We start from the raw sequence: 23,464 nt of genomic DNA, 5'->3' as shown, positions 1-23,464 counted from the left end.
GTTTGTTTAAATGTGTTCGCATATTCTATCTAAACCACGATGTCGGCCCTGTAGTTGAAAGGTAGATGTCAGTTAACATCGTATTTCGCACTTTAATTTTTTTGGTGAAAAATTGTATATGGGTAAAAATTATTCTTTATTTTGTTCACAAAAAATCCCCTGAATTCAATATGATAATACAAATTGGAAAAAAAAAATTACAAAAGAAGAATAACAAACTGAAAAAATCGTCAACTTGTTCGCTGATGTATTACAGCAAATGTTTAAAGACCCTTACCATTATTTTAAAATTCGATTCCACTGAAAATTTTTTGGATTTTTTCCCGATTTGAGAATTTTTGCAATGAGATCTCTTCTTCGTGATTTTTAGCGATTTTGAAAAAGTAATTATCTTTTAATTAATAATTATCTTTATTTTGGTGTGACCGCGTTAAATTATATCGATATCATCTATTCCGTTTCGCCACCACATAATTCAGTACTACACTTCCATGTAACCCGCCATCAATTTAAGATCTCAAGAAACCAAGTCAATTAAATAAATTGGTATTAATATTCGAATTCAAAAAAAAAAAAAAAAAAAAATATAAAAAACACTACAAATGTACATTAGAAAAAAGTAAGTCAAAATGGAAAAAAATCATGCAAAATAAAACATTACTATTGTACATTTGAAAAGTCAGAATGAAAATGTTAATATATCGCATTTTTACGCGATTTTTTTGGATATTATCCTTTTCGGAGGGGAGACAACTCCGAATTTGTGTGAATCGTTAAAATCAGTCCAGCGGTTCGTAAGTTATAAGCGTAGTAACTAACACAACTTACATTTATATATATAGATATACACCATAGTTGCCCTATACCTATTTCCTCCACTCCCAATTGCCTATAATCGAACACCATTATTAACTTCGTAATATAAACACTCTTAAAAACAAGAGAAGATTTTGTGCATTTTGGAACTTACGTTTCAATTTATTTACAAAGTTATTTAATTAATTTTGGTTTTTTTATTTTAAGTTATAACTATGCTTAAATAAAATCAGTTTTGTTTAAAAAAGAAATGTTAATACTCGTATTATATATTAATATAAAAATAATGGTTAAAAATACATCGCTTGCTTTAATTATAACAACAAATGGAATTTACCATACAATAACTAAACCGGAATTAGTGGTATTGTACATATCCGACAGAGACGAGACGACAACAAAAAAAGACATTAAATAAATTATACAAAAGTTGTGAAAGAAAAAAAAAAAACTTAAAATTGGTTAATCATTTGAGAAGGGCACTGCATTAACCAACAGACAATAAACAATGTTAGTTGTTTTTTTTTCTATATGCATAATTAAATATAAGCAAAAAAAATGAACTAAATCAGTTTTAAATGCTAAAAAAATGAATTACATAAAAAAATTAAATTAATATAAAATTGATTAAATATTAATGCATGTGTATTACAGTAGTTGCTGTCGTATGTTTTTTCTTATTTTTTGCGAAAAAGAGGAAAATGTGAATATTAACAATACATTACAATAACAATAAGTAGAATACACTATATATATATATGTGATGTTGCATTTAAGAGTAGAATAATAAAAATGTAAAAAAGTCGACATTTTAGCATTTATAACTAATTAGGTCTTAACTGATATGTCATTCATATAATTAAATCGACTATTTATGGATTTTTTTCCTTGTTCTTCTTCCTCTAAACATAGCTGCTTGTTAAGGCACTTCGATATTCAGTGGCAATAAAAAATAATTTTTTTTATTAAAAAAATTAAAAACAATCTCAGTTGCATGTATTCCTTTGGAATTTAAAAATAAATTAAAACACAAATAGAACAAGTAAGCAAAGGCTACAGTCGAGCGGGGCCGACCGTTGAATACCCTACAACACTATAATAAACCATACAGTTTATTAGGCGAAATACTCGACAGAATTTCACAAGATATTGTGACAAATAATAAAAGACAACCATCAGGTTTCGTTCTCTAATTTTCGAATAATAGCAACTTAAACTAATTTGCTCATTTCCGATTTATTGGTAGATGTTGCACGTAAATGGTCTTCCTAGATCTGGAACCAATATTTCCCAAAGACCTATAATCTCTCAGAAGTGGCAAAAGATTAACATTTATTATTAGTTTTTGACTGAAACGCATCTATATGAGATACAGACATTTGACTATAATCTTCAACGAAATCAGCGTTAACGAAATAGTCAGAAGTGCGTCTTTCCTGTGTTTGTCTACAAATACAAATATTTTTGGATGGCCATCCAAAACTGCTTGGCTTTTGCAATGTCCGGTAACCCCCATTCAAATGTGCGTGAGGATCGGGCGATAATTACGACCTCCTGACAATTTTGCAGTTTTTTGGTCCATTTCAACCCCTAAATATATGGCGATCATCTCCAAAAAGAGTAGGCTTCTATTCTGACCCTCATCTTATCTCCATGCAAAATTTTGTAAGAATCCGGCCATAAATGCGATCTGTATATGATATCCTGATATCTCAACTACTTAGTTTTGTTAGCTGTAGAAATATTACCAAATGTTTAATTCAAAATGAAAATATGCCAAAAATATGACAAAATGGAAAAAATATGAGAAAATTTTACAAAATCAATATTTTCATTTTTACAGAGATATTTTTATGCGATTTTTTTAGACGTTTTATGTTTCCTGTCAAGAGGCCATTCTGAATTAATGAGAACTGTCGAAATCAGTCCAGCCGTTCTCGACATATATGAGATTTTTCAAGCATATCTTCTTTGATAAACATATATATCGCACATATTTTGCTATATATCCGTTTTGTTGGATGTTAACATCAATGTAAAGATCAGAAGTAACCTTGTCATGGCTTTGTGATTTCGCTGGGATTTAAAATATTCGCGGTTTAATGAAAAATTTTGAATTTTTTCAACAAAAAAGATATGGTCTATTTTACCCGCTAAATATTATCCGATGACCACCCAAATGGGTAGGCTTCTTGCCAGCCCTAAACTCTAGCTACATGCGAAATTCCGCGTCGATTGGTCTATAATTGCGACCTGTAGAGCAAGTGCAAAATCAGGAATTTTTTCAGTTTTTGGTCCATTTTAACCCTTAAATATTATGCGATCATCGCCAAAAGAAATAGGGTTCTATTCTGACCCTAGCCCCACCTCCATTTTAAATTTCGTGAAGATCGGACCATAATTGCGACCTGTAGAGTGATTACAAATTAACATGGACAGACGGACAGACGGACAGACGGACAGACGGACGGACGGACATACATAGCTAGATCGACTCAGCTCGGCGAGCTAGGAAGATCCATATATACTTTCCTATGTGGGAAATCAATATTTCGTGGTGTTACATAATTTTTGGCCCAATCAAACTTATAATACCCCCAACACATAGTGTTGTAGGGTATAAAAAGAACAATCACACAAATTTCTAACTACATTTGGAAGACAAGAAATATGAATACCTACATGGTACTTTGTTTTATTTATGTATGTATAAGTGTATTCTGCATTTGTATTTATATTAAGGCAAAGGTGTTTATATTTAATAAAAAAAAAATCCATTTTTAAAATATCGAATTTGTAATATTTTAAAAATACTCTTCAAGGAAAGACTAGCACAAATTTTTTATTACTGGACGATGGGTATAACGATGACATTCTGAATATTATAAGGAAAAACTACATATTCTATTCAATTGTAAAATCGGATAAAGATGTATATCGGAGCTATATAAAAATCTGAACCGATCTCCATAAAGTTTGGCAGAGGTACTTTCGAGCAGTATTCGATGCCCGGTATTAAATATCATTATTGTAGCATTGCATTTGACACCAAATCGGATGAAACAATATCTGAACCGATTTTCATCATAATTTCAGGGAGTGCATAAAAAAAACTGAAATCGGATAAAGATATATATGGGAGCTATATCCAAATCTGAACCGATCTTGACAAAATTTTAAACACTTATTTCTGAGCTGTATCTGATATCTGGTACCAAAGATTATTGTTGCTGAGTACATATTACGCATGAGAGGGACTTAAAACCCCAAATCGGATGAAACATATTCATGAGGGCTATAGCTATCAGAACCGATTTCAAGCAAAATTTGAAGCACTTGCTTTTAGGCTGAATGCCCACCGATGTGCCAAAATTCAGTGCTTTTGGGTTGATATTAGGCATTCGGTGCACATGAAACCTGAATTCGGATAAAACGTATATATCTGAGCTATAACTACATCGGCATCGCCATTCATCAAATTTGAAGTACTTGTTTCTAGGATGAATCAGTCGGAATTTCCAAAACTCAGTCCATTTGAGGTGATATTAGCCATTTGGTGCGCAATAAACCTGATATCGGATGAATATATATATATGGGAGCTATATCCTTATTTGATCCGATCTCGATAAAATTTGGCAGAGGTATTTTCGAGCGGTATCTGATATACGGTACCAAATATCATTCTTGTGGAGTGCATATTAGGTATGTGAGGGACTTAAAACCCCAAATCAAAGGAAACATATATATGGGAGCTCTAGCTATATCTGAACCGATTTTCACCAAATTTGAAGTACTTGGTTCTAGGATGAATTCAGTTAGGATTGCCAAGATTCACTACATTTGGGCTTATAAAGCTACTTCTAGACTACATTCGATGGGAATTGTCAAAATGCAGGTTATTTGAACTGATATTGGCCACGATAAACCCGGAAACGGTTGGACATATATAATGGGAGCTATATCTAAATTTGAACCGGTTCTCATCAATTTCAATAGGGTTCGTCCTTGGGCCAAACAAATACTCTTTGGAAAATTTCATCTCAATCGGATAATAAATGCGACCTGCCTTTTGTTCAGCAAAATACATGGACAGACGGACGAACGGACTGACATACATAAATCGACTCAGAAAGTGATTCTATGAAGATCCTCAAAAGTAACTATGGGTCTATCTCGCTTCCTTCTCCGTATTATAAACAAATGCACAAGGGCATTATACCCTTACCACTATGTGGTGTAGGGTATAAAAATAGAGTAAACTCAATTTGTGGAGGTCGCTCGAATAGTAATGAGTATATTTTCCTCGTAGTTTTTTTTTTTTTTTGCGGGAGCAAATTTCTTTTAAAAATCAAGCAGATTCTACTCTTGCCGATCACTCTTTTACTTCAATTTTAGCGATTTATAAAGTTTATATTTTAAGTAGAGTATAAAAATTATATATTCTAAAGATTTGCCTAACATTTCTTTTCAGTTTAAAATTTGTTGTGAGTGCCTAAAAATATGCTATAAAATGCTAAGCATAAAATGTGAAAATATAACTTTACATATGACTCTCACATCAAGTGTAATCTGGGCTGTACAATTCTCTCATACATTCTCATGAATATTATCTTTCTCTCATATTTATTCTCTTTCTATAAAATCGCTGAAAATATATTTTTCTTGAAAACGTTTTGCTGTATTAGACGTATCTCTGAACCTGCTCAATATTTCCAGACTCATTTTTAAATAATAACTAATTTTAATATTTATTCATTGCCATCGATTAGGTTTTTTAATTGTGAGTATGACTGTTTCTTATATGTTTAAGATGCTTGTGTAGTCTTTCCTTATTGAAAAAAACAAAAAACTAATTTTAAAAAATTGAAATATTCTACATCATCGTTAGCTTTCATTTCATTTCGTTCGTTTTCATTTTCTTTTATATCTCCGTTTCTGTGGGTACTCTGATGAGGGACCCCGTTGTTACCGTTCCGGCTGGCAGCGGTGCCGCCATCGCCACTCTTGTTGGTGTGGGTGTTCTGGGACGTGGTTCGGGTGTTTTCACAACATGTGTACGATTTGCCAGGAGGCGAGCCTGTTTCTCGAGAATTTCTCTTTGATCTTTGGGTATCCAACGGGAAAATCTTGATTCGGGAATGCCCAATTGATTGCCTTTGGTTAGAAGATCGGTTTGTTCGTTGGCATTATCGCTGTCGTTTGATTTTCGTGAATTACGACCACCGGCTGAGGCCATGACCGAACGTAGGGGTATTGTGGTCGGGTTGTAGACACTGCTTTCACGGTCGGTGGCATATTCAAACGAATCGTCTTCGTGGTCGGCCCGACGTCTCTGTACATCGGAGTTGTCGTGATCGTTGGCATTGTTGTGGCCATTTGCCATTGTGGCACCATTATTGGGTATTATGGTAACACCATTGGGGGTTTCGAGCAGGGCCACATTTTGACCATGCTGCTGCTGCTTTCCCTGAGCTTCGCCACTTCTACTCACATTCGGTAGTGTATGTATCAATTGTGTTGGTTTGTGTGTTTTTTTGTTGGTGTATGGCAGAAGGTCGTCATCATAATCATCATCAACAACATCATCATTATCATTAAAGTATTTGTAATGACATCACATTAGGTTGACATGTATTTGAGAGAGCATTATGGAAAAGAGAGATAGAAAATAAGCTTAGCTTGGCTAAGATCCATGTTTAGAAAACATTAGGACAAGTTCGTCCTTTTGGTGGGACAGAAAAATGGTTTTAGTTGAAAGACTTGAACAGAGTGTGATTGTGATGTTATCCACCACACCACTTGTTAGCGTGTGGTGGGTTTTGAAAGGATTTGTAATGATTAGGCGAGTTTGAGTTTGAGAGGGGGTTGATTGATTGATTGTTCTGAGCTTTTTGGTGATAAACGTGAGACCTTTAGTTTGCGTTTTACAGTTTAGAATGTAAGCTGGGAATTTGTTTGTTTTTGTTGTTGTTTCTTTTTTTTTTTTTTGACAAGGCATGAGGTGATTTGTAATAGGGATTTCATTTAATAGATTCCTTAGAGCATAGTCACAGATAGTTTATGAGTAGTTCTTATTCTTCTAATTCTAGACTAAACTATTACAAGGCACATACAAGGTAGACAAACAAATTTCTTTGAAGGATACTATTCTCTAGAGTTAAACTAGATCTGAAGAGCTGTTATATATCTGCTGCTTAAGCAGGTTGTGGTTATAACGTTTCGTAAATTCCATTGTTTAGCACATTCGATTAATGAGAAAGAGAGCTGATGATGAAGATTTGGCGGATGCATTCATATCTGTCGCAGATGACAATGTGTGTGTGTGTTGGTGTGTATTGGGCGTGTCAACATGGTATGTGTATGCAAGTGTCTTGAACATATGTATGTATATATGAAAGGATTTAATGGATGTTATTGAATTTCTTGTTAAAACTAAAAATAAAATCAGCATGCCATTAACCATTTAACAAAACAAAAAAAAAATGCAATAAAATCTGACTAAATGTTTATCATGCTTTTAAACGTCTAACAAATTAATGTATTCAGGTATATAAAAGGAAATTACCAGATTTTGTTGTTAATTGTTATAAATTTTCATTAATTTGCTATAGAATCTTTTACCAATCATGTTATGAGTGTTAGTTAGAATGTGATCTTGGACTGTGACTTAAATTCAGATATTCATAACATTGGCATTACTTACGTTTCATTTGTGGCCATTTTTACAGATTTTCCTAAAAAGAAAAGTAGAATTTTATAAAAATTGCAATTTATTCGAAAAGGTGACAATATAGACAAAACATATTTCTTCAATATTTTCAACGTTTTAAAAAGGTTATATAAGCGATTTTAACTTGAATACAAATCGTACACCTAATGATACGATTCAAATAATTAAAAAATGTGAATTTTACTTCTCAGAATAATTCTTTGGGTTGTGATTCATTTATATTAAAAAAAAATCCTTCAAATCTAACGGATATTATAAAATGTCACCAAAAACTGTGTTTTTTTTTTTTTTGTTATAAAAAGTTTGTTGTTGCAAAAGATGTTAATGATTACCAGGGGGTAAGGCAGGGAATACCTAGGTTTCCCTTGTTCCCTTGCTTTTTGTCTGGGAGTTATTTTAAAACCAGTAGGGGAAAGTCAAAAGTCGGGCGGGGTCGACTATAAGATACCCTACACCACAATGCATATTTAGTAGAGCTCCCGTAACAAAAGAATGTATTTAAAGTAGATCATACCACCTATCAACATTTGGCTTTAGAACAGTTATAGTTTGCTATAGAGTGCATGATATCACTTGTAGAAGGGTTATATTAAAAAAAATTACATCGGAGCCGAGTTGCACAAAATGGAAACCTACGTCCTGAAATTCACTTCATTTGGGCTGATATTATCCATTATTTGCACAATATATATCCGAAATCGGTTGAGGATATATATGGGAGTTATATCCAAATCTGAACTGATCTTGACAAAATTTGATACACTTATTTCGCAGCTGTATCTGATATTTGGTACCAATGAAGATCATTGTTGTGGAATGCATATTATGCTTGTGAGGGATTTTAAAGCCCAAATCGGATAAAACATATACATGGGAGCTATATCTATATCTGAACTGATATGCACCAAATTTGAAGTACTGATTTATGGGATGAATTAATTCGTAATTGCTTAAATTCAGTTCATTTGGGCTGATATTAGTCATTTGGTGCACAATAAATCTGATATGGGATAAAGATATATATTAGATATATAATCTGAATCGATCTCGATAAAATTTGACATGTGTATTTTCGAGCAATATCTGATATTCGGTACCAAATAGCATTCTTTTGGAGTGCATATTACTCATGTGAGGGACTTAAAACCCAAAATGGATGTACCAAAATACAGGCCATTTGGACTTATATTAGCTATATCTGAACAGATTTCAACAAATTGGATGTCATTTGTCAATGCATTAGTTCTGATATTGGCCATTTGCTGCAAAATTTACCCGAAATCGGTTGAAGATATATGGGAGCTATATTTAAATCTCATCCTCTTTGGGCCAAACAAATATTGATTGCAAAAATTGCGACCTGCATTTAGTTCACAAGAATAAATGGACGGACGGACGTACTGACATGCATAAAACGACTCAGAAAGTGATTCTATGAAGATCCTCAAAAATAAATAATGGCCCAATATAGTCCATTTCGTGTCGGAATTAAATAAATATGATATTAATATTGCGACCTGCCAGGTTTAGACTTTATACGAAATACATGATATTTTTTTTAGAAAATAATAATGTGCGTAAGCTGCCAGATACAGGATGAGATAAGAAACTGCAATAAAGTCAAAAGCCATAATTTTTAGATTTTTTTTTAATTTTATTGAATGAAAGAAAAAAAAGGTCGGAAATGGCATCAAATTTTAGAATAAGTTTGGATTTCTTCGAATTGGTCAACTTTGTCACGAATTATGGCCTTAAAACAGCCAATGAAACCGTCACACGCTGGCCGAATGTTGCTCTTCGGTGTTTTGGTCCATTTTCGTCGAAGGGCTTGTTTGAGGTGATCAACACTTTGGTATTTTTTAGTGCCAACCTTGCTTTCCAAAATGCTCCAGAGACAATAATCCAACGGATTGGTATTCTGAGATTTTGGTGGCCATTATGCGCTGGAAATGAAGCGAGGAACCTCATTTTGTTAACATTCTTGGATGGCGCGCGCTCAGTGCAATGGTGCTGAGTCCTGTTGGAATATTCAAGGTCTGAGGCCAAAATGTATGCGTGCTTTAATATACCCTCCAGAATATTTTCGAGATAATATTCGGCATTTTTTCTGATTCCACTGTCGATTAATACGTCTGGCGGCCCACATCATCACCATGGGAGGCGCTTGAGTTCTGGTGGCCAACCGAAGGTGCATATTTTCAGCTGACCTCTTTGGCAAGTAAACACAACGAATATTTTCTCATAGGAGAAAACTAAATTCGGCGTGGTGAACTACTTTTTTTCTAATTTTTTTTCTGTTGCGGTGTAACTTCTTGCACTTTTTGGGATTTCAATGACTTTACTCCTAGCTCATTTTTCAATATTTTCCGAATGGAATATTGCGATATGTTCAGCTAACGATCCATTTTTCGGCCACAGCGACTCGGGTTTCGATCAAGTCGCTTATTTACTATTCGAACCATTTCTACTGATGTTGCTGTTTTCTTTCGTCCACTTCCTTGACGTGGGGCTACGCTACCAGTATCACGGTAACGAGCGATGGTACGAGACTCAAAAGGTTTATTTACATTAAAATGCTGGAGTGCTCTAACGATAGCCACTTGTGATTTTCCAGCCCAATATAAAGAAATCATACTATCACAATTGAATTCAATCACGAAGAACTTTTTTTTCTGGAAAATTCTCACCAAAAATGCTGTTGCACGCTTGTAAATAATATAATGAGTTGTCACTGGAATAATTTTACCAGCTATGGGGTGAGTGGCTTAGAAATGACATCTCACCCTGTATAATTTTCAATGAAAACGGGTTATATATTGTATTAATTGGCAATTGGTTTTGTCATTACTAAATCCTTCATTTTAGCTCCAAATCAATTTTGTCGGTGTCGATAGTTTTGTTGTGGTCTATTTTACCCCCAAAATATTATCAACTGATGGACATCACACATGCTCGGCCCCTGTCCTAAACTTTAACCTTATGCAAAATTCCGAGCGGATAGGAAGCTTGATAGGAGCTTGATTTGAAAGGAAAATTTCTATTTCTATCCCTAAATGTTTCGCGTACATCTTCATCTTCTATTCTGATCTTAAACCTATCCCCGTGCAAAATTTGGCGAGGATTGGGCGAAAATTGCGACCTGTATATAATACAGATTACACGTACTGTTGTAGGGTTTTTACAAAATGTTACAAAATGTATAATTCAATAATATAAGTCAAATTGAAATAATCATATGTGAAACTTATAATATCCCCTACACATAGTGTTGTAGGGTATAAAAATCAGATCCATAATATTAACAAGGACATGTTGCTTGAAATGTGTCGTTATTTCTACAAGTCCATTAAATAAATACTCATTCAATGATGTTCAGCAGCAATTCAATATTTAAATGTGTGTGAATTTGGTTAGTCGAGATTAGTCGAGAAAGATTAAAGGCGAGTGATGATGAATAAATGGTTTTTAATTTAAATATAAAAAAAGGAAACCTTTTCATTTTGTTTTATTATAATTCTTTATTTTGGAAAAAAATTAAAAATACAATATTTATAATAAGCTTAACTTTCTATTACTTCTCTTTTTGTTTTTTTTTTTTTGTTTTGTTAAGATTTGTATACAAATTTGGAAATAAAATATATGGTCCTGCGACACATCTATCTATGTAAGTACATTCAATCATTAGATTTAAGTAAACAAATAAAAGATTACAAAAGTTTTGCTTTGCGTAAAAAAATTCATACAAATTCCTATTAAATATTTTATAGTTTTAAGTACAATTGTTATAGTTAAGTACAATTGCAATTTGTTTTTTAGATTTATTTAAAATATATTTATATATGTATAAACTGTATAAAAAAAGTTAATTGCTTAGTGGTGATATTACACAATAATATAAAATCATGAGAAACAGGACGGTTAAAAAACAATACATTTAAGTATGTGTGGATAATGTTTTTATTTTTTACAAAGTTATGGAAAACATATGTATATGTGTGTGTGTAAATATAAAAAAATTAAGATATTTTTGAGATTATCGTTCCCATATATTCGAGTCTGATCCGAGAAAAGCAATTTACGAAAATTGACTGACTTATAAATTAATTGGCTTATCATTACGAAAAATATATATGTATGAACTTTAAATTATATACTACACTTAGGCATAGTATTTATTTAATTATTATATAGTTTATTAAATTATTCATCGTTTTTTTATTTATTAATTTTCTTACGGCATTCACAATCGTAAAAAAATAATAAAAATAATAATAATATAAAAATATATATAAAATAATAAAAACAAAACATATTCGAGTTTGTGTGTTTTTATACATGTCCTAGTGCACACAGTTTGAGAAAAATCGTTCAAAATTGAAAATAATGTCGTTAATAAAATTGTCTATCGAAAATGTTTAACAAATTGTTGGCCTAGTTATTTGGGCGACAAATATATCTCGATTTTACTCGCGAGTGAAAAATGCTTGCGAGAGGAAGTATTAAAAGAGTAAGAGAGTGCTCTTCACTCTTTTGTTTTATGTAGAAGCAAACAGGCTTTTAATATTGCTGAGAAATTCTATTGAATTTTACTCTGTACTCCAAATTGGGAAAGGTCAAAAGATCCAGAAGGGAAAGGTCAAAAGTCGGGCGGGGCCGACAATATGATACCCTACACCACAATGCGTATTTAGTAGAGCTCTCGTAACAAAAAAGTTTTTATTGGGAATTTATGTGAAGTAGATCATACCAACTATGAACCTTATTTGAATGCGTATCATGGCTTTAGAGCAGTCACAATTTGGAACTATATCCAAACCTGGATCTGGAACTATATCCAACGTTGACGGAGGCTGCAAATCTGAACCGATCTCGTTAAGATTTGACAGAGGTATTTTCGAGCTGTATTTGATGTCCGGTATCAAATATCTTTGTTGTGGAGTGCATATTACGCATGTGAAGGACTTAAACACCAAATTGGATGAAACCTATTGGATAAGCTATAGCTATATCTGAACCGATTTTCACGAAATTTGAAATACTTGTTTCTAGGATGATTTGAGTTGGAATTGCCAAAATTCAGTTAATTTAGGCTGATATTAGCCGTTTGGTGCACAACTAACCGGAAATCGGTTGAAGATATATATGGGAGCTATATCCAAATCTGATCCAATCTCGATAAATTATGACAGAGGTGTTTTTGAGTTATCTGGTGTCAAATAACATTCTTGTGGGCTGCATATTGTGCATGTGAGGGACTGAAAACCCCAAATCGGTTGAAATATATGTGGGAGATAGAGCTATATCTGAAAAGATTTTTGCCCAAATTTAATATACTTGCTTCTAGATTGAATTCGGTCCGATGTGCCAAAATTCAGGTCATTTGGACTAATATTGGCACAATTGGTGGTGCACAACTAACCCGAAATCGGTTGAAGATATATAAGCGAGCTATATCTAAATTTGAACCGATTCTCATCAATTTCAAAAGAGTTTGCCCTTGGGCCAAACAAATATTGTTTGAAAATTTTCATCTCAATCGGATAATAAATGCGACCTGCGTTTTGTCCACAAAAATACATGGACAGACGGACGGAGGGATAGTCTGACGGACTGATATGCATAAATCGACTCAGAAAGTGATTCTATGAAGATCCTCAAAAGTAACTATGGGTCTATCTCACTTCCTTCTCCATATTACAAATGAACTCACAAAGACATAATGATGTGAACCTGGTACTACCCAATTGCGAATCAATGTAATATATTTTTGTGAATGGTATCGGAAAAATTAAACCAATATATCCTAAATATAAGATCCTGCTAATGTTGAACATAATATAGGTTTGTACAAAGTTGGAAAAAATCACGGAATAATTTTATTTTGATACTCGAAATAGGGTATGGAAATTTTGGGAAAACTTTATTTCGAACTAAGTACCGATTAAGTTGTGAATGAAGGGAAAGTTCAATAGAGAGCAGATCAAGGAGAAATACTGCCTTATTTTTTATTTCGATTTTTGCTCGACTTCAGTTGTCCTTAAAAGAGATTTTTCTCTACGCAAGTAAAGGTGGTGTTGCGGACTCCGTCGGACTGTGGATAATTTCGAATAGAACATTTTTTAATTTAATGATTTTTTTTAAATTAATCGATTTTTTCTATGTTCTTGTAACTGTCATGGAAACACTAAGATGAAAATGTTGGGATGAAAAACAGCTAAAACTTTATATCGAACTGAATACCGATTAAGTTGTGAATGAGGTGAAAGTTCAATAGAGAGCAGGTCAAAGAGAAAAATTACAATATTTTTCATATTTAGATTTTTGCTCGACTTCAGTTGTTCTAAAGAGATTTTTTCTACTGAAGACCCCATCGGACTGTGGATAATTTCGAGTAGACGCTTTTTTATTAACGACGTTTTTTTTTTCAAAATAATTGATTTTTTTTCTGTGTGCTTGTAGCTGTCATGGAAGGGCAGAACGAGAAGGATTAGATATTTAATTATAGTAGAATTGCGTTGTAAAATTTTGTTTTGAAAGCATTTGAAAGGGACAATCAAAGGATTTAAATTTAAAACTAAAATGTATTTTTTTTTTCTAAATTCCAGTTTTTTTTAATAACGAAATTGAGAAATATTACGTACGTTTGTTTTTCTCACTAAATTTTCTTAAATCAGATTCTTTTTATCAAGGATGTTACGTATATTTTTTGTTGTAAATTACCGAAATAACAATTTATTTTTGAAAAACAAAAAAAAAAAAAGATTCAAATTTTAAATAAACTAAATTGAAAATTTGTGCTTGTTTCAAAATGTGCATTTACTTATGAACAATTTTGGAAGATTTTGAAAAAATTGTTAAAAAGAGAGAAAATTAAATCCTTGAAGGATTTTTTTTCAACTGGACGCAAACGAAATTGCCGAAATTTTTAAAAAAATATGTATATAAATAATAGTGGAAGAAATAAATTGTTTGTTTTTTTTTTGTTTTGTCACAATTTCTTAAAGTCGTTGTCTATTTTCTGTTTTATAATGCCTCGTTTAAGGAATTTTGTGTGTGTGTGAGTGTGCATTTGTGTTTGTGCCCTTTAGATTTTCAATCCTGTTTCTTAGACAGAAGTATTTGTTTTATTTTCAGCAGGATTGGCATGTCCATTGCCATTGGTGGCCGTCGCCGTTTTGTTGCTGTTATTCTTGAGATCAGCCTTCTTTTGTGAATCCAATTTATCGGTGACGGGGGGTGTGGGTTCCTCCGATGTCTGGTGTGTGGTGTCGATGTTTTCTTCGCCGTTATTGAATTCACGACCATCGAAATCTTCATTGAGATGGGGATTGATTTGGGCTTCAGAATCGGGACCAATGTCAGTGTTTAGGGTGGCTCCTGCAACAACAACAAAAGAAAAAAGAAAAAGAACAAGAACTAACATTTAGCTTCCGTTTTGTCTCGAATTGGTAGAAAGAACAAATGTACAAAAAAAAAATAATTCAAAGCAAAACCAAAGAAAATCAAAATAGGAAATTAAGAAAAACTTAGAGTACAGACCATAAAAAAATAGCAATGAAAATGAAACTTAAAAGCAAAGTAAAGCACCATAGAATGTGTTTTCGTTTTCAAACTACAAACTTCTACCAAAAGAAAAATAACTAAAAAAAATAATAAAAGCAAAGAAAGCAAAGCCAAAAACCTAAAACCATACATAATTTTTTTTTTTTGCAAACTAAAATTTCAAATTTATTTTATTGTTAGTAGAAATTTAGTTTGTTTTTTTTTCTCGCTTACACCAAAAACCAATAAAATTTTATTTGTTTATCAAATTGTAGGTTAAAATTGCCCTATTGCCAATTAGAAAACTAAGCGTCACGTTTTTTCGTTCGTTCTTGCGTTTGCAACTCAAAATGTCATGTTAGCTCTTGTTTGTTTTTTCGTATTTTCATTTGTTGTTGTTGTTGTTTTTTTCTTAAATGTATTTTCACAATATTCCAACAAATATAATCAATATTTAAGAAGTTTTATTTTTTCTAAACAAATGTTGGTGCATCATGCAAAAATGACTTAAAATTTAAATGGAATTTTAAGAGATGTGCAAATTTGGTTATTTGATGTGAAATGGAAATGTATGGCATTTTGTTGGGATGTATCTTCAATTAGTAATATAAACTAAATGATATATAACGACATAGAATTTAATAATTGCATTAATTTAATTTAAACTTTTGATCTGAATGATATTGTCGGATGAACATAAAGTTACGTTTCTGAGGGTTTTTAAAAATGACTTAAAGCTGTCTGTTTCATACAAGTTCGTGCGACCAACAATGAGACAGAAAATTTTGCAATTCGAATGAGAACAAGTAAAAACAAGTAAGCAAAGGCTACCGTAGAGCGGGGCCGACCGTTAAATACCCTGCAACACTATAATAAACGATACAGTATATATAGGCGAGATACTCGAAAGAATTCCACAAGATATTGTGACAAATAATAAAAGAAAACCAGGTTTCGTTCTCTAATTTTCGAATAATAGCAACTTAAACTAATTTGCTCATTTCCAATTTATTGGTAGATGTTGCGCGTAAATGGTCTTCCTAGATCTGGAACCAATATTTCCCAAAGACCTATATCTCTCAGAAGTGGCAAAAAATTAACATTTATTATTGGTTTTTGACTGAAACGCATCTATATGAAATACAGACATTTGACTATATTCTTCAACGAAATCAGCATTAACGAAATATTCAGAAGTGTGTCTTTCCTGTATTTGTGAATTCTACAAAAAGTCACTGGAATGGACATTTTCCTATTTTGTCTACAAAAGTTGGCAAACTTCTTCACACATTGAATATTTTTGGATGGCCATCCAAAATTGCTTGGCTTTTGCAATGTCCGGTAACCCCCATTCAAATGTGCGTGAGGACCGGGCGATAATTACGACCTGCTGACAATTTTGCAGTTTCGGTCCATTTCAACCCCTAAATATATGGCGATCATCTCCAAAAAGAGTAGGCTTCTATTCTGACCCTCATCTTATCCCCATGCAAAATTTCGTAAGGATCGGGCCATAAATGCGATCTGTATATGATATACTGATATCCTAACTACTTAGTTTTAGAAATATTCCCAAATGTTTAATTCAAAATGAAAATATGCCAAAAATATGACAAAATTAAAAAAATATGAGAAAAAGTTACAAAATCAATATTTTCATCTTAAGAGAGATATTTTTATGCGATTTTTTGACGTTTTTTCTTTCCTGCCAAGAGGCCATTCTGAATTAATGAGAACTGTCGAAATCAGTTCAGCCGTTCTCGAAATATATGAGATCTTTCAAGCATATCTTCTTTGATAGACATATATATCGCACATATTTTGCTATATATCCGATTTGTTGGATCTTAACATCAATGAAAAGATCAGAAGTAACCTTGTCATGTCTTTGTGATTTCGCCGGGACTTAAAATATTCTCGGTTTAATGAAAAATTTTGAATTTTTTCAACAAAAAAGATATGGTCTTTTTTACCCGCTAAATATTATCCGATGACCACCCAAATTGGTAGGCTTCTTCCCCGCCCTAAACTCTAGCTACATGCGAAATTCCGCATCGATTGGTCTATAATTGTAACCTGTAGAGCAACTGCAAAATCAGAAAATTTTTCAGTTTTTGGTCCATTTCAACCCCTAAATATTATACAATCCTCTCTAAAAGAAATAGGGTTCTATTCTGACCTTAACCCCACCTACATTTTAAGTTTCGTGAAGATCGGGCCATAATTGCGACCTGTAGAGTGATTACAAATTAACATGGACAGACGGACAGACGGACGGACGGACGGACGGACATACATAGCTAGATCGACTCAGCTCGGCGAGACAGGAAGATCCATATATACTTTCCTATGTGGGAAATCAATATTTAGTGGTGTTACATAATTTTTGGCCCAATCAAACTTATAATACCCCCAACACATAGTGTTGTAGGGTAAAAAGATTAAGTTCGGCCGGGTCGAACTTTTAATATCCTCTATCATTTGGAATGAATTTGGAAATTTTCAAAAAATAAAATCCTCAAAAAATTCTGTTTAAATTTTTAAAATACTGAATATAGCCGTTTAATTGGGGTCTACACGAAGTGGACCTACAAAGGTATTGTGTGCCATAAGCCATTACCATATTCAAATTCTATAAATTGAAATACGGTGAATAATGTACCGTTATATCGGAGCTATGTGAAGACCTGGACCAGCCAGACAATTTTCTGTCAGTGGCTGTAACATTCAATACGAAGTTTAAATACGACATCTCAAACAATATCGGTGGGTATTTCCTAAACTCGTCAAAATACCGAATATAGGGAGGAACCGTTATATAGGGGCTATACACAGACGTGGACCTGCACAGACAATTTTCTGTCATAGGCTGTAGTATCCATTTCGAATTTCAAATGCCAAATATGAAATAATTTCGGTGAATAATGTCGCCAAAAATCATCAAAATACAGAATATAGGCAGGTACCGTTTAATGGGGGCTATATGAAAACATGGACCTACATGGCCCATTTACGAACTTAACCTGCCTACTGGCAAAATAAACACGTGTGCAAAATTTTAGCCTTCTATCTCAATTCGTTTGAAAGATAGCGTGATTACAACAGACAGAAGGACAGACGGACAGATAGACAGACAGACGGACAGACACACAGACAGACAGGCGAACATCGTCTTAGAATTTTACGCTGATCAAGAATATATATACTTTGTTGGGTCTAAGATCATTATTTCGATGAGTTACAAATGGAATGACAAAATGAATACACCCTCCATAGTATGATGGAGGGTATAAAAACAAAAAAAATTGAGATAAGTCCCAACATTCTTTCTAAAAATCGTCTACGTATTTTCCTTCATAATGCAGCTTGCTGGTTTAAAATATCAGGGTTTGCCACACAAAAATATCGCTGTTTATAGCCTCCACCATAGTGCATACCCTCCATATATTTAGTTTGACATTTCGTTTGTAACACCTCGAAATATGCATTTAAACCTTACAAAGTATATATATTCTTAATCAGCATAAAATAAAAAAGTCCGTGTGTCCGCCTGTGGAAATCACTCTAGAATCTGAACGAATTCAAGTAGGATGATAAAATTTTACTCAAATGTGTGTTTGGTCGGCAGGACTTTTTGTATTGAAAATAGACCATATATGTCAACGTTTAAGCACACTCACCCCCCCCCCCCCCCCCCCCCCCAAAAAAAAAAAATAAATAAATAAATAAAAAAGGTACAGCAGTCTGTGACTGCATATGCCTATGCAGGTCCACGTCTTCACATAGCCCCCCTATATCGGTAACTCCCTTTATTCGGTATTTTGATGATTTTGGCTACATTATTCACCGAAAAGGTTTCAAATTTCGAATTTGCACTTCGTACGAGTACTACAACCTATGACAGAAAGTCGCCTATGCAGGTCTAGGTCTTCGTATAGCACCTTAATATCGGTACCTCCCTATGTTGGGTATTTTGATGAATTTAGCTACTTTATTCACTGGAATTGTTTAAAATTTCGTATTTGAAGTTCCATCTGGACATCATATGAGTCTATGACAGAAATATATCTATGCATGTACAGGTCTTCGTATAGCCCCCATATAACCGCACTTCCTAATATTCAGTATTTTGATGTTTTTGCGCCATTATTCACCGGAATTGTTTTAAGTTTCGCATTTGAATGCTATAATGACTATGACAAAAATTGCATATGTACATCCACGTTTTCGTATGGACCTCGATACAATGGTAACTATCTATATTCTGCATTCATAAAATTTTAACAGAATTGTTAACAGAATTTTTTTTATTGAAAATTTCGTTCCATTTGGATACTTGCTTATTCGGGGTGAGATGAAAAAACTGCAACCAACTTCAGACTGCTGTCATTTCTAAGCCACTCGTCCGACGGCTGTTTATATTATTCCAGTGACAGGTCAGCTGAAAATGTGCACCTTCGGTTGGCCACCAGAACTCAAGCGCCGGCCATGGTGATGGCGTGGGCCGCAATAACAGCCGATTGGTGCTACCCGCTCGTATTAATCGACCGTGGCATCAGAATAAATGCCGAAATATATATATAGCGAAAATATTCAGGAAGGTGCATTAAAGCCATGGACACGCAAACATTTTGGCCGCAGACCTTGAACTTTCCAACAGGACTAAGCACCATCGCACTCAGCACGCGCCACCCAAGAATGGTTAAAAAATGAGGTTCCTCGCTTCATTTCTAGCGCACAATGGCCACCAAAATCTGCGGATACCAATCCGTTACACTTTTGTGTCTGGAGTATTTTGGAAAGGAAGGTTGGCACTCAAAAATACCAAAGTGTCGATCACCTCAAGCAAGCGCTTCGCCGGGAATGGTCCAAGATACCGCAGAGCAACATTCGGGCAGAGTGTGCCGGTTTCATTGGCCATTTGAAGGCCATAATTGGTGGCAAAGGTGACCAATTCGAACAAATCTAAACTTATTCTAAAATTTGATGCTATTTCCGACAATTTTTGCTTTTATTCAATGAAATTAAAAAAAAAAATTTAAAATGATGGCGTTTGTCTTTGTTGCAGTTTTTTTTTTATCTCACCCTCTACACTCTACAATATCGATTAGACGAACTTTTTCTTGCTTTTCACGTATTCCTGAATAAAATCATCTAAAATAAGAGGCCTGGAGGATTCGGTACTGTTGTTCGTTTTGCAACCTTAAAAATGCGAAACTGACTAGCGATAACTCACTGTAAGTAAAGCTGACTAGAGACCCTTAGATATATGGTCTGAATAAATGTTAATCAACATTTCTCAATAAGAACTTTTTGGCAAGCTCGAAGTCGATTTTCGTTTATTTACAGCAAATCAAAAATCTTTGCTGAATAGGAAGAGTTGAATTTTAAAATTTTCAGAATCGTATTGCCAACAAATAATTTCAAATTGTAGCATACTTTAGTGCTGGCATGAGAATCGATCGAAAGATAAAAATACATTGTTTAACGACTTTGCGATTTTTTGCAAAAGTAAAAGTCATTCATAAAACTTTACAACATAAAAACTAAATGATTACCTTCACCCATCAACAATTAATTTGAAAAAATTAAAAAAAAAATTGAATCAGTGTTTTTGCTCTGAACTGATACTTATTTCAATTATATTTTAAGATCCCCTGATGAATTACATTCATTACGGAATAACTATTAAGTTATGTTTTTTCCTTTGTCTTTAAATATATCTGGGGATTCTGACTTTGAGAAAATCTTAAGTGTGCAAATCCATGCATATTGCGTTGTTTCAACACAAAGCTTTCAAATTCAATTGTAGCTTAAAGTTGCAACTTTACATTTAAGAATATTTTTTTTTTTTTTTTGAAAATTTACATACAACAAAGACCTTAACACAAGATATACAATGTACATACATACATATATACAGTAAAACCAACTGCAACAAACTTATTTTTTATAAGGACATGTTACATGCAAAAAAATATTAATTTTCTGGCGTTTTTATACCTTCCACCATATATAGTATGGAGGGTATATTAAGTTCGTCATTCCGTTTGTAACTCATTGAAATAATTACTTTAGAGCCTAAAAAAGTATAATTATTCGTGATCAGCGTAAATCTCAAAGACGGTTTAGCACTGTCCGTCTGTCCGTTGGTTGCAAGAGCAGATCAGTATTTGTCTGCAGCCAGATCAAGTTCGAAGATAGGGCTATATCGGTCGGACGGTATCGTAAGATCCATTTAACGGTGCTTCCCGATATTCGGTATTTTAATGATTTTTGTCCATATTTTTCAATGTCTGAATTGTCTGAAAATCCATACAAGGAGTTATTGAGTTCTAACCCGATATCGTATATCCCCCACATAACGGCACATCCCCACATACGGATATTCGGTATTTTTATTATTGCAGCCAATTTTTCTATAGAATTGTCTAAAAATCCATAAAAGGAGTTCCTTGTGAGTATATTACCCCCTCGAAAGATTTGTCTATATAGGTCCGCGATATCATAAGCCGCCACACAACGGTACCCCCATATATTCCTTATTTTGACGATTTTAGCCACATTTTTTAATGGAATTGTCTGAAATTCTATACAAGGGGTTCCTTCTGAGTACACTACCCGCTGGTAGAGAAGCGTCTATATAGGTCCACGATAACATATAGCCCCCATATAACGGCACCTCCCGACATTCGGTATTTTGCTGATTATAGTCACATTTTTTATGGAATCGTCGGAAATTCTACACAAGGAGTTCGTGCTGAGCACTTTCCCCCCTAGAAGGTCCCCGATATCGTATAATCCCGGTAATAACGGTAACCCCACCCCCCCGATATTCTGTATATTCATGATTGTAGCCAAATTTTTCAATGGAATTGTCTGAAAATCCACTCAAGGGGTTTCTTCTGAGTACTTTACCTCTTGGAAGAGAATTGTCTACCAACGTCCATGTCTTCGTATAGCTCCCACATAATGATACCTCCCGATATTTAATATTTTGATAAATTTGGGGACATTATTAACCAGGATCGTAACAAATTTCGTATTTGAAATTCGTAATGGGTACTAAAACCTATGACGGAATATTGGCTATGCAGGTCCACGTCTTTGTAAAGCCCCCATATAACGGTTTTCAGTTGAGCGGTATTTTTCGACAGATTTTTTTTTTAATTTTTCAAGTTCCTTCCAAATGGTGAAGGGTATAAAATGTTCGGCCCGGTCGAACTTATCTGCCTTTTATATCCTCCACAATAGTATGGAGTGTATATTACGTTTGTTATTCCGTATATTACGTTTGTCACACCTCGAAATATACGTTTTAGACCCCACAAAGAATATATTTTCTTGATCAGCATGAAATTCTATGTCGATTTAACGATGTCCGTCGGTTTGTTCGTCTGTGGAAATCATGATTTTAGCGACATTATTAACCGGAATTGTTTCAAATATGGTGTTTGAAGTTCGTAATGGATACTACAGCTTATGACACGTGAGAACGGCTTATGACAATAGTTGCCTATGCAGGTCCACGTCTTCTTATCTATCCCAATATATCAGCTATCTTCGGTATTTTTGAGACTTTAACAGAATTTTTAAAGGATTTATTTTTTGAAAATTGCCAAATTGATCCCAAATGGTGTAGGGTATAAAAAGTCCCGCCCGGCCAAAATTAGCTTCATATACACAAGCCTAAGTATTTTAGTTGGACACACACGCTATGCGCTTTTTTACTCATTACATGGTAATCAATAACAAATGTTATGTTAAAATATTTATGTTATATGTTCTTTAAGGCATTTAATGGAATAACTCATTGTTCATTATTTTCGACCAAAATTTACAGTATTCTGATTTTCCAAAATATTAAGGTCCTAATATCAAATAATTGGAGGTTTCACTGTATACATGTATACCAGTCATAATTAAAACATCTGCAGAGACATACATACTTACACCACATACATATGTACACACATACGTGTAAAGAATATAACACATGATGTATGCATAATTTCCTTGTGGGAAAAATCTTTTACCATAATCTTCTCATTTATGGTGTCTGCACACACGCACACACACACATAAAATCCTGAAACAGCCGAAGAAAGTGAATCACAAAAGGAAGCAAAAATGCTGATATGTATTACCGGTAAGGATCTTTGGCTTTTGTTTGCAGTCATGTTATAAACTTTGAAAATTTAATTAAAATCCGATTTTCTTCGCTTTTCTTCGAGAGGAATTGCACATCCTTCTCCGGCGGAGAAGACGAGAACAAGAAATTGTATTATAACACTGTTGCAGGGAAAATCTTAAGGACAATAATGTTGTAAGCAACAAGTGCCATGACAATGCTATATACATACATATGCAGTGTG

General features: G+C 33.7%; 1 protein-coding gene across 3 annotated transcripts in view; it reads right to left on the bottom strand.

The window, feature by feature from the left end:
* The window catches only part of LOC101896521 (fasciclin-3), a 418,355-nt gene that overhangs the window by 17,665 nt on the left and 377,226 nt on the right, over nt 1-23,464 (bottom strand). The window contains exons 5-6 of one of the 3 annotated variants that reach the window (XM_059119877.1): nt 7,521-7,551; nt 5,726-6,300 (exon numbers count right to left, since the gene is read on the bottom strand). In XM_059119877.1, the coding sequence (XP_058975860.1) occupies nt 5,739-6,300; nt 7,521-7,551 (593 nt within the window). In that variant the 3' untranslated portion in view covers nt 5,726-5,738. Of the gene's footprint in view, nt 1-5,725; nt 6,301-7,520; nt 7,552-11,848; nt 14,925-23,464 lie in introns of those variants that run through there. The other 2 variants (XM_059119878.1, XM_059119879.1) reach the window with 2 other exon arrangements.

The sequence above is a fragment of the Musca domestica genome, unplaced genomic scaffold, assembly GCF_030504385.1.
Source record: "Musca domestica strain aabys unplaced genomic scaffold, Musca_domestica.polishedcontigs.V.1.1 154, whole genome shotgun sequence".
Lineage (NCBI taxonomy): Eukaryota > Metazoa > Arthropoda > Insecta > Diptera > Muscidae > Musca > Musca domestica.
Note: the sequence above shows the minus strand (reverse complement) of the source record. Positions and strands in the feature narration are given on the sequence as shown.